The 13,954-nt window shown below is 35.2% G+C and overlaps 1 protein-coding gene across 1 annotated transcript in view; it reads left to right on the top strand.

The window, feature by feature from the left end:
- Nucleotides 1-13,954, top strand: part of LOC145670990 (centrosomal protein of 104 kDa) — a 279,449-nt gene that overhangs the window by 241,130 nt on the left and 24,365 nt on the right. Inside the window, exon 11 of the mRNA XM_081739624.1 lies at nt 11,973-12,104. Coding sequence (XP_081595750.1) covers nt 11,973-12,104 — 132 coding nt within the window. The remainder of the gene's footprint in view (nt 1-11,972; nt 12,105-13,954) is intronic.

Raw genomic sequence — 13,954 nt, 5'->3', positions numbered from 1 at the left:
GTGGCGTTCTTTTCAAAGAAAGTGGACATGTTTCGATCGAGGCTACTATACATCTACAATCAGGGGTGGCGTTCTTTTCAAAGAAAGTGGAAATATTTCGAGCGAGGCTATTAGAGGTCTAAAATCAATGGTGTCGTTCCTTTTAAAGAAAGTGGAAATGTTTCGAGCGAGGGTATTAGAGGTCTAAAATCAGTGGTGGCGTTCGTTTGAAAGAAAGTAGAAACGTTTCGAGCGAGACTTCTATACAATCAATGGCAATGTTCCTTAAAAAAAAAAAAAAAAAAAAAAAAAAAAGTGAAAACATTAAAAATGTTGTTTACTATAGGTATTATTGGAGCCAAAGTTTTATTTTATCGAACATATAGACAATCATTTTACTATTTTTCCTTTCTGAATCTAAAAAAAAAAAAATGATTCATGAATATTTAAGCACTTCTAAAGCTTAAAAGGCAAAGTTGTACCTTTTGTATCCCGGAAGCTTTTACTGGGCACCAGAACTCCGCCACGACGCTTGGTTGTCGAGAATAGATGTAAGCAAAAGTCAGTTGTAGATTCGGAGAAGAAAACACGTTTAAGATTTAGATGCAGTGTCAGAGGATTGACTTTTCAATTTTTCTCTTGCTCTGCTAAATTAAGCCAAGAAGGGAATTTTCTTAAGGAAAATGAATCCCTAAAGGAGGAAAAAAAGAAAAGATAGGCATAATAAATGGAAAGAGGGAATAAAGGGCGATGCTAAGGAAATATCTAATGTCTCCTCTAACTGCAAACAGACTTTATCTCATTCTCTTCATCTTTTCGACGGATATGCTTCGCTGCAGCAACGAACATTAAATCGATCTTCACTTGTTTTTCTCTTCTTCTTTTTTCCTTCACCTATTTGAAAGTTCTTTTATAATCGGGTGCAGAAGAAAAGAAAAAGTAAAAAAGAGAGAAAGTAAAGAACCGACGTCACTGCTCTGCTCTGGTGCGCCGTGTGTGTGTGTGTGCTTTCGCTGAAAGCATAATTGGTGGGAGAACATTTCACAACGGATGACGTCGTCCTTCATCTCCCGTAGGCTTTTGTTGCTTTCAGCGGCGCCAGGAGCTCACGAGCTCTTTTATATCTCCCGTAGCAACCAACTAACAACTCTGTTATATATACATATAGAAATATGATTCTTCGTGATATTAGTTTCATGATCAAAAGATGTTACTTACCTTAAGTAACTAAGTGGGTTAAAGATAATACTGTTTGTACAGTAATAAATATATTACACGGATTTTATGATCAATTCTTCATAAATATAGTTAACAAAATTTCCTCAGCAAGTTATCAATCCATAACAAGATTTTTTAAAAAAATGAGTGTGATAGGGATGGAGTTGTTAATTTTGTAACTACATATTTCTAATGCATTAGTCTATGTATATTATGAAAGTGACTATGTTTGTGACTTAGTAACTCTTGAACCAGCCGACCAATCTCGGTCAAATTTTCAACATAGATAAGATTTGGAGCAGAGACAGTTTTTGTCATTTCACTTTGACGGTACAACGTAGGGGTAGGATATATAAAATAAACAAAACTTAACTCTTAAACTACGAGGTCGATCTCGATCAAATTTGCCACACATAGATGAATTTCGGGCCTGGGATGTTTTTATCATTTCACTTTGACGATGCAACTTAGAGGAGGGGGGATGGGAGAGATATAAAAATGATCAAAAATAACTTATATTAGTGTCGAATCCTTAGGTTTTGGAGTCGCTGAGATGAATAGTGACATTTCTGATGCCATTTAAATCTAAATTTAGCCTTTTATGTCCAAAATGAAACGTATTCTCCTTGTACGAAGAACGGGTATTTTACTAGTAGAAGGATAAATTTATCTGTCTGTTATCAAAGTTCCATATCCCGCTAAAACCAACTTCACTAGGAAAGTTCGTAAAGGAAGGTGGGAATTTTGTTAGAAGGTCAGATAGAGCTTATATTGAGGGGTATCATCATAGCATACAAATGGTAAAAATCTAAGGAATAAAGCTAACAAAAAAAAAAACAGCCAAATTACCGGCTACCAGATTCGAAAATAAGTCCTTCCGATTACGAGCAAAAATGCTACCTGTTCAACTATGAACTTGTTTTCGTTTTGTGTATTAGAATCCGTTTTTCAGCGCTGGGGCTATACGAGACCTACAGTTTAAGGTGGAGTTCGAAGCACCATATGCATTCAATGCTCTCCCACAGCCAATCAAACCTAAGACCTCATGTAGCAAAGATGCGTGTGTTGGCTCAGATCAACTGAGAGAAATTCAACTGCGAATGTTTAACATTATAGGACACAACTACGAGATATCATTTTGAAGTTCGGCATCGCTGCGTTCGGCATCCTGCACATGCGTGTTGTGTTTTTACATCTGCTGTAGAGGTCTGTACGGGCTCAGGCCGTAAATTTTTAAATATACAACCATTTTTCTCGGGCATTTTAGGGCCTAACTTTGTAAATATACTGTACAACAATATATATGGCACCGTTCTTTCTAGAAAGCTTTAAAGCACAACTGCAAAATTAAACCTTTAATTGCTGTAAATAAAAATACAATTCTGCAATAATTATAAAGTTTCTGTAATTCGGGCTTATTTCGGGCTCATTTGATTATCACACGAGCTCGGGCCGGGCTCGGGTCTAAATGCTAAAACATATTTCGGACTCAGGTCAGGCCTCACATTGTAAATTCACGGGCCCGGCTGGGCTCGGGCAAAAAATTCCGGCCCGTGCAGACCTCTAATCTGCTGCCAGACCACTGACTCCATTTCGGAAACATTCGATCGTGTTTACGATTGTTTGTGAGCAGTTAAAATGCCTCCGCGGATTGTGAAATACTCGCTGTGATTCGTTTTCATAGTACTAAAGGCGTGGAAGCGGCTGAAATTCATCCCCAGAGTAGTGAAGTGTATGGAGAAAACATTATGAGTGATGGGATGATATAGGAATGGGATAGAGCTTTTAAATATGGCCACACGAATGTTCGTGATAAGGAACGAATTTGGCGACCTTCTGTCGTCGCTGAAGACTTGTCGCAGAAAGTTGAAAAAGTTAAAAAGAACAGACGCTTTACTTTTTCTTGTTATTTGTTATCGCTCATAATCGCTTCTTCATACACTTCACTAATCTGGCGAAGAATGTTAGCCGCTCTCACGCCTTTAGCACTAAGAAAACGAATCACAGCGCGCATTTCACAGTCAATGGGATTCTCAATCGGCGAAGGCATTTTATCTACTTACAAACAAACGTAAACACGGTCAAATGTTTCCTTAATGGCGTCTATGGCTTGTCAACAGATGTAGATACACAACACTCACGGGCAGGATGCAGATCGCAGTGCTTTGGTGGCAGAATTTCAAAACGGTACTTATTAAAAAAAAAGGAAAAGAAAAAACATCTCATAGTTAATAAACTCAGGTGCATCGCGACAAATTCTGTTCAATTACTAAGTGGGAACTCATATACTCTGTAGTTCCCCAAGGTCTTACTAGGATCACGCCAGTTGGCCTTATAAGCTTGTTCTGTTAGTAAGTACGTTGACCTTTACTTCATACGATAAATCTTGAATGAAAGGAACTTCTGAATTCTATTCCTTTACAATAGGTAGATAGGGCGAATCTCTAGGCCGAATTCTCTAATACAGTGATTCCGTTAAGATATGGGTAACGGTGATTTAATGGCGGCTGTTCATATCCGATAGTGTACATTTCGCGTAATCCTCTTTACTGTCTTTAGCAGAGATAATTTTATATTGTCTTCCCATTTTTTCTTCCAGCCCTACAAAAATCTCTTATCCAAGGAGTTTCCAACTGTAACTCAATACACACCGCGGCGCGAGTTTCCTACACGCAGCATCTTGATCCAACAACTGGTTAATATCCAATGACAAATGTATACAGTATATTTTAGAGTTCTACACTAGTATCTCCATATTATATTTAGGATAGCTCACCAAAGTGTAACACAAGCACAGCAGTGCGTTCAATAAGTTCCAGGACTACCTCGAGTACTTAACGATTCAAGGAAAATTTATTACCACGTTAGTTTTATACATATATCCCTTCCCGGGTTACACACTCCTGGAGCTGGTCGTGGAGCCTCAAAACACTCTAGGAAAGTTAACCACTGGAATGCTGTTCAGCATTGCCGTCACAGTCGCTTGAATAGGACCGAGTGTAGAGGCTCTGGAACGCCCTAGGAAAGTCGTTCACTGGAATTCTGTTCAGCACCGCCGTCACGTTTGCTTGAATGGGACCGGTTGTAGAGGGTTTGGAACGCCAAGTGGCGTATTTAGGAGGGGCTTCCGGGCTTAAGCCCCCCCGAAATCTTACTTACTATAGTAAAGTATATGAAATATCTTGCAGAATTTTCATATTTTCAGGCAAAGCCCCCCCCGAAAGTTAGCAAAGCCCCTCCCGAAACTAAATCGTAAATACGCCACTGGGAACGCCCTATGAAAGTCATCCATTGGAACGCTGTTGAGCACCGCAATCACGTTTGCTTGAATGGAACCGGTTGTAAAGAGTCTGGAACACCCTATAAAAGTCGTCCACTGGAATGCTGTTCTGCATTGCCATCACGTTTACTTGAACGGGACTGGTTGTAGAGGCTCTCGAACGCCATAGGAAAATTCGTCCACTAGAGTGCTGTTTAGAACTCCAGTCACTGTCGCTTGAATGAGACTGGTCGTAGAGGTTCTGAAACGTCCTACGAATGTCGTTCACTGGAATGCTGTTTTGCACCGCCGTCACGATCCCTTGAATGGGACTGGACGTAGAGTCTCTGGAAAGCTCTTGGAATGTCTCCAATTGAAGTTCTTCAGCACCGCCGTGACATTCACTTGAATAGATTCTAAATACTCCCTCTTGGCGGCAAATATGTGATTAGGAAAAAGCACGAAGCCCACTGAAGCCAAATCAGACGAATAGGGAGGGTTTTCATGCACAACGACCTTTCTATGGCTAAAACCTGAAGCACAAGAAAACTTGTGTGGTCTAGGTTGTGTGTCGGTTTTTGACCAAAAGAAGGGCCACAGACTATTAACGAGAGGCTGGGCCGAAAAAAACAAATTTTCGAATATCGAATTCTAATAGTATGGAAAAGTTACGTATTCGCATGCTAATAAAGGAGAAACATTGAAAAAATCCTATATGTTATCTTCACTTCGCGTAAAGAACCTAAAATTTGAAAACAATGACTAAAATCATCAACTAATGCTTTAACGGTCAAATTCAAAAAGATTAAGCTTTTCGACTTCTATTAGAATGTATACGTAGTAATATTAGAATTAGATTTCTACAGTCTAATTAGGATTTTCTCAATAGCATGAGAATTCGCAACTTTTTCACACTATATTAGAAAAAGATATTCGAAAACTCGCATTTTCGACCCCCTATATTCGCCCGATTTAGCCTCAGTGAAAGTCATGCTCTTCCCTAAGCTCATATCTGCCCTCAGAGAAAGGAGCGTTTTGAAGATGTTACATTGATTCGAACAAATCTGACGGCAGTGCTAAACAGAATTCCAGTGTACGACTTTTCTAGGGCATTCCAGAGTGTCTATGACAGTTCTGAGAGTGTGTAGCAGGGAAGGGATGTACGTAGAAAACTAACGAGGTAATAATTTTTTCTGGAATCGTTAAGCATGTTATTTCGAGGTAGTCCTGCACCTTATTGAACACACTGTGTTGGAATTTAGTAATACAGCATCTTAATAGTAATACGACGTGAAAACTCATAACAAGAAGCATTAGTCTATCTATACGTGATATGACTTGATTAAAGAAATTTATCTTGGAATGTAACAAAATAATATGTTATTAAATATCAATTTTAAATGTGAATGTATTGCATTAATAAATGTGGGTTTGTGATGGACAAACACGGCGTTCGTAGGTTTTCTCGGGGTTCTCCTGTTTACTGCCATTTTATTCATTCCACCGTTATCATCCATCTTATCATCACTGTCTCCCTTAGCCTTGGTGCACAATCGCGAAAGTTTCTTAAAATAACTTTTGTGGTGGGAAAAACATATTTGGTCCTGATAGCCTTATAAAAGCTCTTCAAATAACCAATTTTTAAAAAAAATGTAAGCAGAGTGTCTCTGATAAAGTTTTATTTTGATATTTTAATAAACTTCTCCGACTTGCATATAAGCATATAATGCGTTCTCTCTAAATCACATTACGTACTTCAACACCTATTGGTTATGCAACCCTTTTAACTTACGTGCTAAGCAGAGCTGCGTAGTCAGCAGGATATGGTCGGGTGACAGCAACAGCAATGACAGCCATTTCATAAATCATGCTTCATTTCAATTACTTTGTTTCTGTTGAATAGCCAAATTGGTGGTTTTATTTTTGAGCACGTGTCTGGTATCCTGTTACAGCTTTGAAGGAAAATATCTTCTGAAATGAAACTCATGATTTTAGTGTCTTTAAATACCAATACAAGTAAATGTTATGATACTGGATACAGGACGTTAAATCTATTACAAAACGAGTCCTTTTCTTTCAAAACAAAAGGAAGTAAAGTGAAAAAAGCATTTAACAACAACAACAACAAAATATCTCTTAACTTATACAGTATTTTGCCGTATGGTTCATAGACTTGGATATTAGGAAAGTTAGAGAAGAAATATTTAGAGAACTTTGAAATGTGGTGTTGGAGGAAGATGGAGAAGATAAAATAGACAGAGAATGTAACAAATGAAGATGTTTTAAAACGGACAGAAGAGAATAGGAAGCTTCTAGCCATCAACCTTCGTAGAACGGCCAATTGGATTGAACACATCTTGCGAAGAAATTGTCCTCTACTTACTGAAATAGAAGGAAAGTTGGAAGAAAAGAGACGAATAGGAAGGAGAAGAACACAAGTGATTGATGATTTGAAAAACAGAAGAAAATGTTACGAGTTAAAAGAGGAAGCTTGATAGAGAAACGTGGAAGAAACATTTCCAGGCCCAAAACTTGAAAAAAAACTCATTAGTACCAGGACCTGCAAAAAGGCAAAATGCTAATAATAATAATAATAATAATAATAATAATAATAATAATAATAATAATAATAATAATAATAATAATAATAATAATAATAATAATAATAAACTTTATTTTACGTGCTGAGAACAGCTAAAATACAGCACTTTGTCTTATTCTACATTATTTTAGCAATGAATATATAATACTAGTGATAAAATTATGATTACATCTATATCATTAATTATTAATAATAAAAACATTGACAGTGTAGTGTACGTCAATTATTAAAACAAAGAAGTGTCAAAAATTAAAAGTAATAAAATAAAATAAAATAAAAATAAAAAGTACTAAGTTACGTATATTTAAAATTCTAAAATAAAGTCATATTTTAAGATATGCATTCATTATAGCTTTCTAAAATCCTACAGATTAAAATATGTTTTCTATTATGCGGTTGCAATAAAATTTTTGCCCTTGTACCATATGTTGGAACTTTAAAATCAACATTTTTAAAAATATAGTCTGAGGTATATTGGTTGTCAAGTAACTTTCTTACAAATACAGATTCAATCAATTTTCTCCTGTCAGCCAGTCGTTCCAAATTAAAATACGTTATCCAATGTTCATACGTGCTAGAATAATAGTCAAGTCCTAACTTAAAACAAAGTATTCTAATAAAACACTTTTGCACCATCTCGAGTTTGTTTACGAGAGTTTTTGTTAGGCTGTTCCAAGTCACTGATGCATATTCTAGTTTCGACCTTACCAGTAATTTATATAAGAGTACATATGTATTTGATTGACAGAAAGCAGGCCATTGATTAAACAGGTAACCAATTATTTTTCTTGCTTCATTACATACATTTTGTATATGATCACCAAAGCTTAGTGACCTGACAAATGTTACACCTAAATCCTTTATTGTGTCAACTTTCTGTATTACAGTACCTTGTATTTCGTATTGACTTACATAGTATTGCGATTTGTTACTGTAGGTCATGCACTTAGTTTTCAGACAATTGATACTCATACCGTTATCCTTGCACCACATAATGATTCTATTTAAGTCATCTTGTAGCCTATCGTTGTCCTCAATATTATTTACTACACTAAAAAGCTTAATGTCATCAGCATAAAGTAAAACCTTTGAATGATTTAAGACTGTTGGTAAGTCATTAATAAAAATAGAGAAAAGTAATGGGCCCAGAGGAGAACCTTGAGGAACACCGTTACTAATACTGGCTGAATCTGACATGACATTTCCAATTTTAATTTGGTATGTTCTACCAGTCAAATAGCTTTCAAAAAAATTCAGGTACAAGGGTGTTACACCTGTATTTGACAGTTTTTTTAACAGCAATCTATGGTCAACTGAATCAAAAGCTTTACTCATGTCAATGTATATGACATCAGTTTGTGATCTACTTTTCATTGCATAGTAGATAAAATCCGTTATTTCACAGAGATTGGTTACAACTGATTTCCCTTTATAAAAGCCATGCTGTGATTTTTGCAATATATTTTTTACATTAAAAAACAAGTGTTTGTGAATGATGGTTTCAAAAATTTTAGAAAATATGTTCAATAAGGTTATCGGCCTGTAGTTGTTCGGATTTAACTTGTCATTATTCTTGTAAACCGGTACCACATGTACATGTTTCCATTTAGATGGGAATGACCCTGTTCTTAATGAGGTATTGTATATTTTTGACAAGACTGGGGCTATTTCTTTCGAACATGCTTTAAGGATATAATTTGGAAAGCTCCCAGGTCCTGAAGATGCTAATGGCCGAAGTTTGCCTATTACTTCAGTAACATCATTTTCACATATTACTGGAATCGTTATATTATTGCTGTTCAGATTACTAACTACAGCACAATCTAGGGTATTAACTTTTAAATTAAAATTATTGTAAAATACATCTTTAAAAATTTCAGCAATTTGCTTTGTCCCTGTAATGGTGGTACCATTGAACAAAATTCTATTTGGTACAGTTTTGTCTTGAGACTTTTTAAAGTTATTCCAAAAATACACTTTGTTGGTACAAATACTATTCTCCAATTGCTCAAAATAACATTTTTTAAGTTTATTGTACATTCTTTTAACATTTTTTCTTAAAACCGAAAATTTTTCATAAATGACTAAATTACCAGTTTTCTTAAATTTTACAAAATATTTTGTTTTTTTATTAATTAATGCTTTTAACTCTTTAGTAATCCAAGGAGCTTTGTATTTCTTCTTTTGTATAATATGCTTTCTCGGTACATTTGCTTTCAATATATTTTCCAAACAATCTTGCAATAATACCGTACTGTTATTTACATTTCCTGAAAACCTATCTACTTTCATCTCATTTTTAATGTCCTCGTATAATTGATAAAAGTCAGCTCTTACATAGTCATATAACTCACCTTGAGCTTGAGCTGTATCTGCATTTAAGAAATTTAACTTTTCGTCAACCTGCCATTCGAATACAAAAGGTGGGTGAAACCTATCTACCTTGACTAATGGACTCACATCAAACCATATTGAGCATTCAGTAATATCAGTAATATAATAATAATAATAATAATAATAATAATAATAATAATAATAATAATAATAATAATAATAATAATAATAATAATAATAATAATAATAATAATAAATCGACGTACATTTCACATATTCTAAATACGAAAAAACGATGATTGACCAACTTGTCAAGGAGTCATTCTAAGCGAAGGTTAGTATCAAGATCGAAACCCAAACATTTTGATTAGGAAGTATAGGTCACGGTGGCTCAGTGGTAGAGCACTCACGTCTAATGCGAGAGATGCTTGATTGACCTTAAGCTATGTTAGTTTGTAATAGGCAATATCGTTTTAGTGGGTTATCTAGGGTTTTTTCCCATTTCCTCCTTTACTCACAAATTCTTCCATAGTTATTCATCTGCCTGCGAACACGGGACACTAAATATTTTATATTCATTAACCGTGGGACGTTATTTAAAGGATTTTATTTTTTAATTTCTTCTTGGTTAGAGAGTAAGAAATTTTCAGCTCCACCAGCTTACTATTTATGTATTACGTAACAATTTGAAACAAATCTTCAAGGGGGCGCGGTGGCTCAGTGATAGAGCGTTCAGCCCCGGTGCTTGGGGTCACTGGTTCGATCCCAGCTCACGCCGTGTGGACTTTGTGGTGGACAAACACCGTGCTCGTGGGTTTTTCTGAGGGTTCTACCGTTTCCTCCCTCTTTCTTCATTCCACGATTTCATTTATTACTGGGATCAGGAGATCATCACGGTCTCCTTTAGTTTAACCGGCATAATCGTGGAACGTAAAACTTAAGATTTCATTTCATTTTTTCAAATCTTCAAATACATATTATGAATGTTTACTCTTGTAAGAAATTAGATTACATAACCTTGGGCTTACTTGTTAGAATATAGTAAAACCTTAGGTTAGATTTACGATAATAATAATCCTTATAGAGCTTTAAATTCCAGAGTTTTTTTATAGTAAAATTTTTGTAAATGCAATTTAAAGCTGAATGTGATGTAAATTACCTGCTTTGCATTCATTTATTGTATAAATTATTTAAGTATGATAGTAAGTAAATGCAAAAGAATTATTAACTTATTTAATAAATAAAACAATTCGTTACTATTGATTAAATTTTATTTTTCAAACTTAAGAGTTTATTTGTCTAATGAGAAATTTTCTTGGACACAATAAACATATGACGTGTTTAGTGCACAAGGTAACCAAGTCTACATTTTTGGTTATTTTGAGGGGCACAATGACTCAGTGAGTGGTTAGGTGCTTACCTCCGGTGTATGAGGTCCCTGATTCGATCCCCGGGCAAGTAAGTTTGTGCTGGACAATACATTGTGTCCATGGGTTTTCTCGGGGTGCTCCTGTTTCCTCCCACTTTTTCATACCACCAATTCTTCCATCATCATTCATTTGCCTTAATTATCCGTCTTCCTTAGCCTAACAGGCATAATCATGGGACGTTAAACTGAAAGATTTCATTTTGGTTATTTTAAACTTCTTTCATCTTTAAGATCTCTACCTCAAACTCCTTTAAGAGTTTAGAATATTTATGTCCAAACACTGGAAATAACTCTCATAACGTCAAAAAATGTTAACTTTTTCCATCTACGTAAGCGTTCCGTACAAACTTTGTCTTTTTCTCATAAGGTTCCGTACAAACTTTATGTTTTTCTCTCATAAGCGTTCCGTACAAACTTTATGTATATTTTCTCATAAGTGTTCCGTACAAACTTTGTCTTTCTCACAAGCGTTCCGTACAAATTTTATGTCTCTTTTTCTCATAAGCGTTCTGTACAAACTTGATGTTTCTTTTTCTTATAAGCGTTCCGTACAAACTTTATACCTCTTTCTCTCATAATCGTTCTGTACAAACTTTAGTTTCTTTTACTCATAAGCGTTTTGTACACTTTGTCTCTTTTTCTCATAAGCTTTCCGAACAAACTTTCTCTCTTTTTCTCATAAGCGTTCCGCACAAAATTTATCTCTTTTTCTCATAAGGTTCTATACTTTTGATCATAAGCGTTCCGTACAAACTTTATGTATATTTTCTCAAAAGTGTTCCGTACAAACTTTGTCTTTCTCACAAGCGTTCCGTACAAATTTTATGTCTCTTTTTCTCATAAGCGTTCTGTACAAACTTGATGTTTCTTTTTTTCTCATAAGCGCTCCATACAAACTTTATGTCTCTCTTTTTATCACAACTTCGGTACTTGAACTTGATTCCGTTGTTCTCTGAGCACCCCATCTTCAGTACGCACAAAACAAAAGAAATGAGACATTGTTTCATTTTATCCTTTGTTAAAGTGTTAATATTTATAATACTATTTTCAATTAGTTGTAAATCATAATACTTTTTGAGTAATAATGGTGCTATGTGATTGTATCCGTAATGTATTGTTTCATATGTATATTGTTTTAATTTCTTTTTCAGAGATCTTCATGTAATAACTTCTAACCTCACCAAGCCACTTACAAATACAACCCATCCAAGACTTGCATTAAGCCGTGTTGAGATGGTTGAACAGCTTATCATAAAACAAGGAATATCCACTGAAAAACAAAGGTATATTTATTCTTTATTTACATATTTCAAGTTCTTAGGAACCAGCATACGTGATTTAAGTCTCAGAGGAGTCTTGAAAGTATAATCTGGCCGTTTTTATAGAGTGAATTCGATCGATTGCGTAACATTTTTTTATGTCAATTCCATAAAGGAGGAAATGCTGGGCATTAATCTAAACCTGTTCAAAGAACAGAACAAATATTAATGTACCCATTGTTGACTTTAAAATATTCGCATAAACAATTGTCGTTCCAAAAATTGTTTATTTGCGGGTTTTTTTTTTTTTTTAAAGAAATCTAGTGACTCGTGGCTGCAAGATGAAAATGAGTGTGTCTTGCTCTGATACTTATGCATAGAATAGTTTGGAAGTCTAGAGCTAGTTACCTGTATTACGAGTACGTTCTCGCTTTCGACTTCTATACTTACTAGTTTTCTTAATTCGAATTTCCCTTCCTTTCTCTTCTTAACATTTATGTTTATTATATGTATTTCCTGCTTTTCCAGTGTTGTACTAATGGACGATTCATATTAGGAATCTCCTTATTATCTGGAATATGCCTTTATATATATATATATATATATATATATATATATATATATATATATATATATATATATATATATATATATATATATATATATATATATATATATATATATATATATATATATATATGTGTGTGTGTGTGTGTGTGTGTGTGTGTCTGGAATTTCCTTAAATGAATAAATATGTACTCATATTAGTGTGAAGATATCGGTGTTTATTGATTGTATTGGTCACACACCTAGGGGGCGCGGTGGCTCAGTGGTAGAGCGTTCACCTCCAGTGCTTGGGGTTCCTGGTTCGATCCCAGTTCGCGCCGTGTGGACTTTGTGGTGGACAAACACCGTGTTTGTGTGTTTTCTCGGGGTTCTCCCGTTTCCTCCAACTTTCTTCATTTCACTCATCTCTCATCATCACCGTCTTCTTTAGCCTAACCGTCATAATCGTGGGACGTAAAACTTACAGATTTCATTTCATTTTTGGGTCACACACCTATTAAATTATCGATTTATTAAAAAACCGAGAAAATTTTACACATCGCAAGGCAGTTGACAATTTTTGTAAGACTGATAATTTTTCTTTGCAATTGCATAAAGCTGTTTGCTAGAATTGAGAATAACAACACACGGGAAAACAGACAGTAATAAAATTCATTTTAGTCTGAAGATTCATATTATGTTTTTTTTTCCATATTTTAATGATTTCAGAACAGAACATAATTAAAAAGGTGTTTGTTTATATTATGTAATGTTAATTGTGACAGTGTACATTTTATTAATACAGCTGAAAAAGTTCTTTTCCCGCCAACCATCTCTGACGTCGATTGCTTGTCAACACGAGGCCCAACTCAGCAACAACACTAGAAAATTTTACTTTGAAAGCCCAGGAAAATCCGGAAACTAGGAGTTAGCCGGGAGATTTGTTGCCGACAGTTACAATCGGTCGGAGGCTTTTAGACAAGCAATCAAGTCTATCAAGAGAGATTAGCTCAGTGGTTAAAAAAGTCAGTCGTGAGTTAGACAGACAATCGTTCTCGCTAACTATTTGTCAGCGTTACGATCGGCTTACGAGCTATAACGCGAGTCTAAGATACAATTACTTTTAGGCTAATTATTTAGACCTTTTGAAGTTCTGAACGTTTAAGGCAAAACAGAGATTCAGCCAGCACTAATCATCAGGAAGATGACAAAGAACTCAGTCGAAGTATAGAGTGTGGACAGATACTATGATTCCAAGCATTTTTTGAAGGGGTGCGGTGGCTCAGTGGTAGAGCGTTCACCTCCAGTGTTTGGGGTCCCTGGTTCGA

Source organism: Thermobia domestica, chromosome 2, assembly GCF_964235325.1.
Source record: "Thermobia domestica chromosome 2, izTheDome1.hap1.1, whole genome shotgun sequence".
NCBI classification, from domain to species: Eukaryota; Metazoa; Arthropoda; class Insecta; order Zygentoma; family Lepismatidae; genus Thermobia; species Thermobia domestica.
Note: the sequence above shows the minus strand (reverse complement) of the source record. Positions and strands in the feature narration are given on the sequence as shown.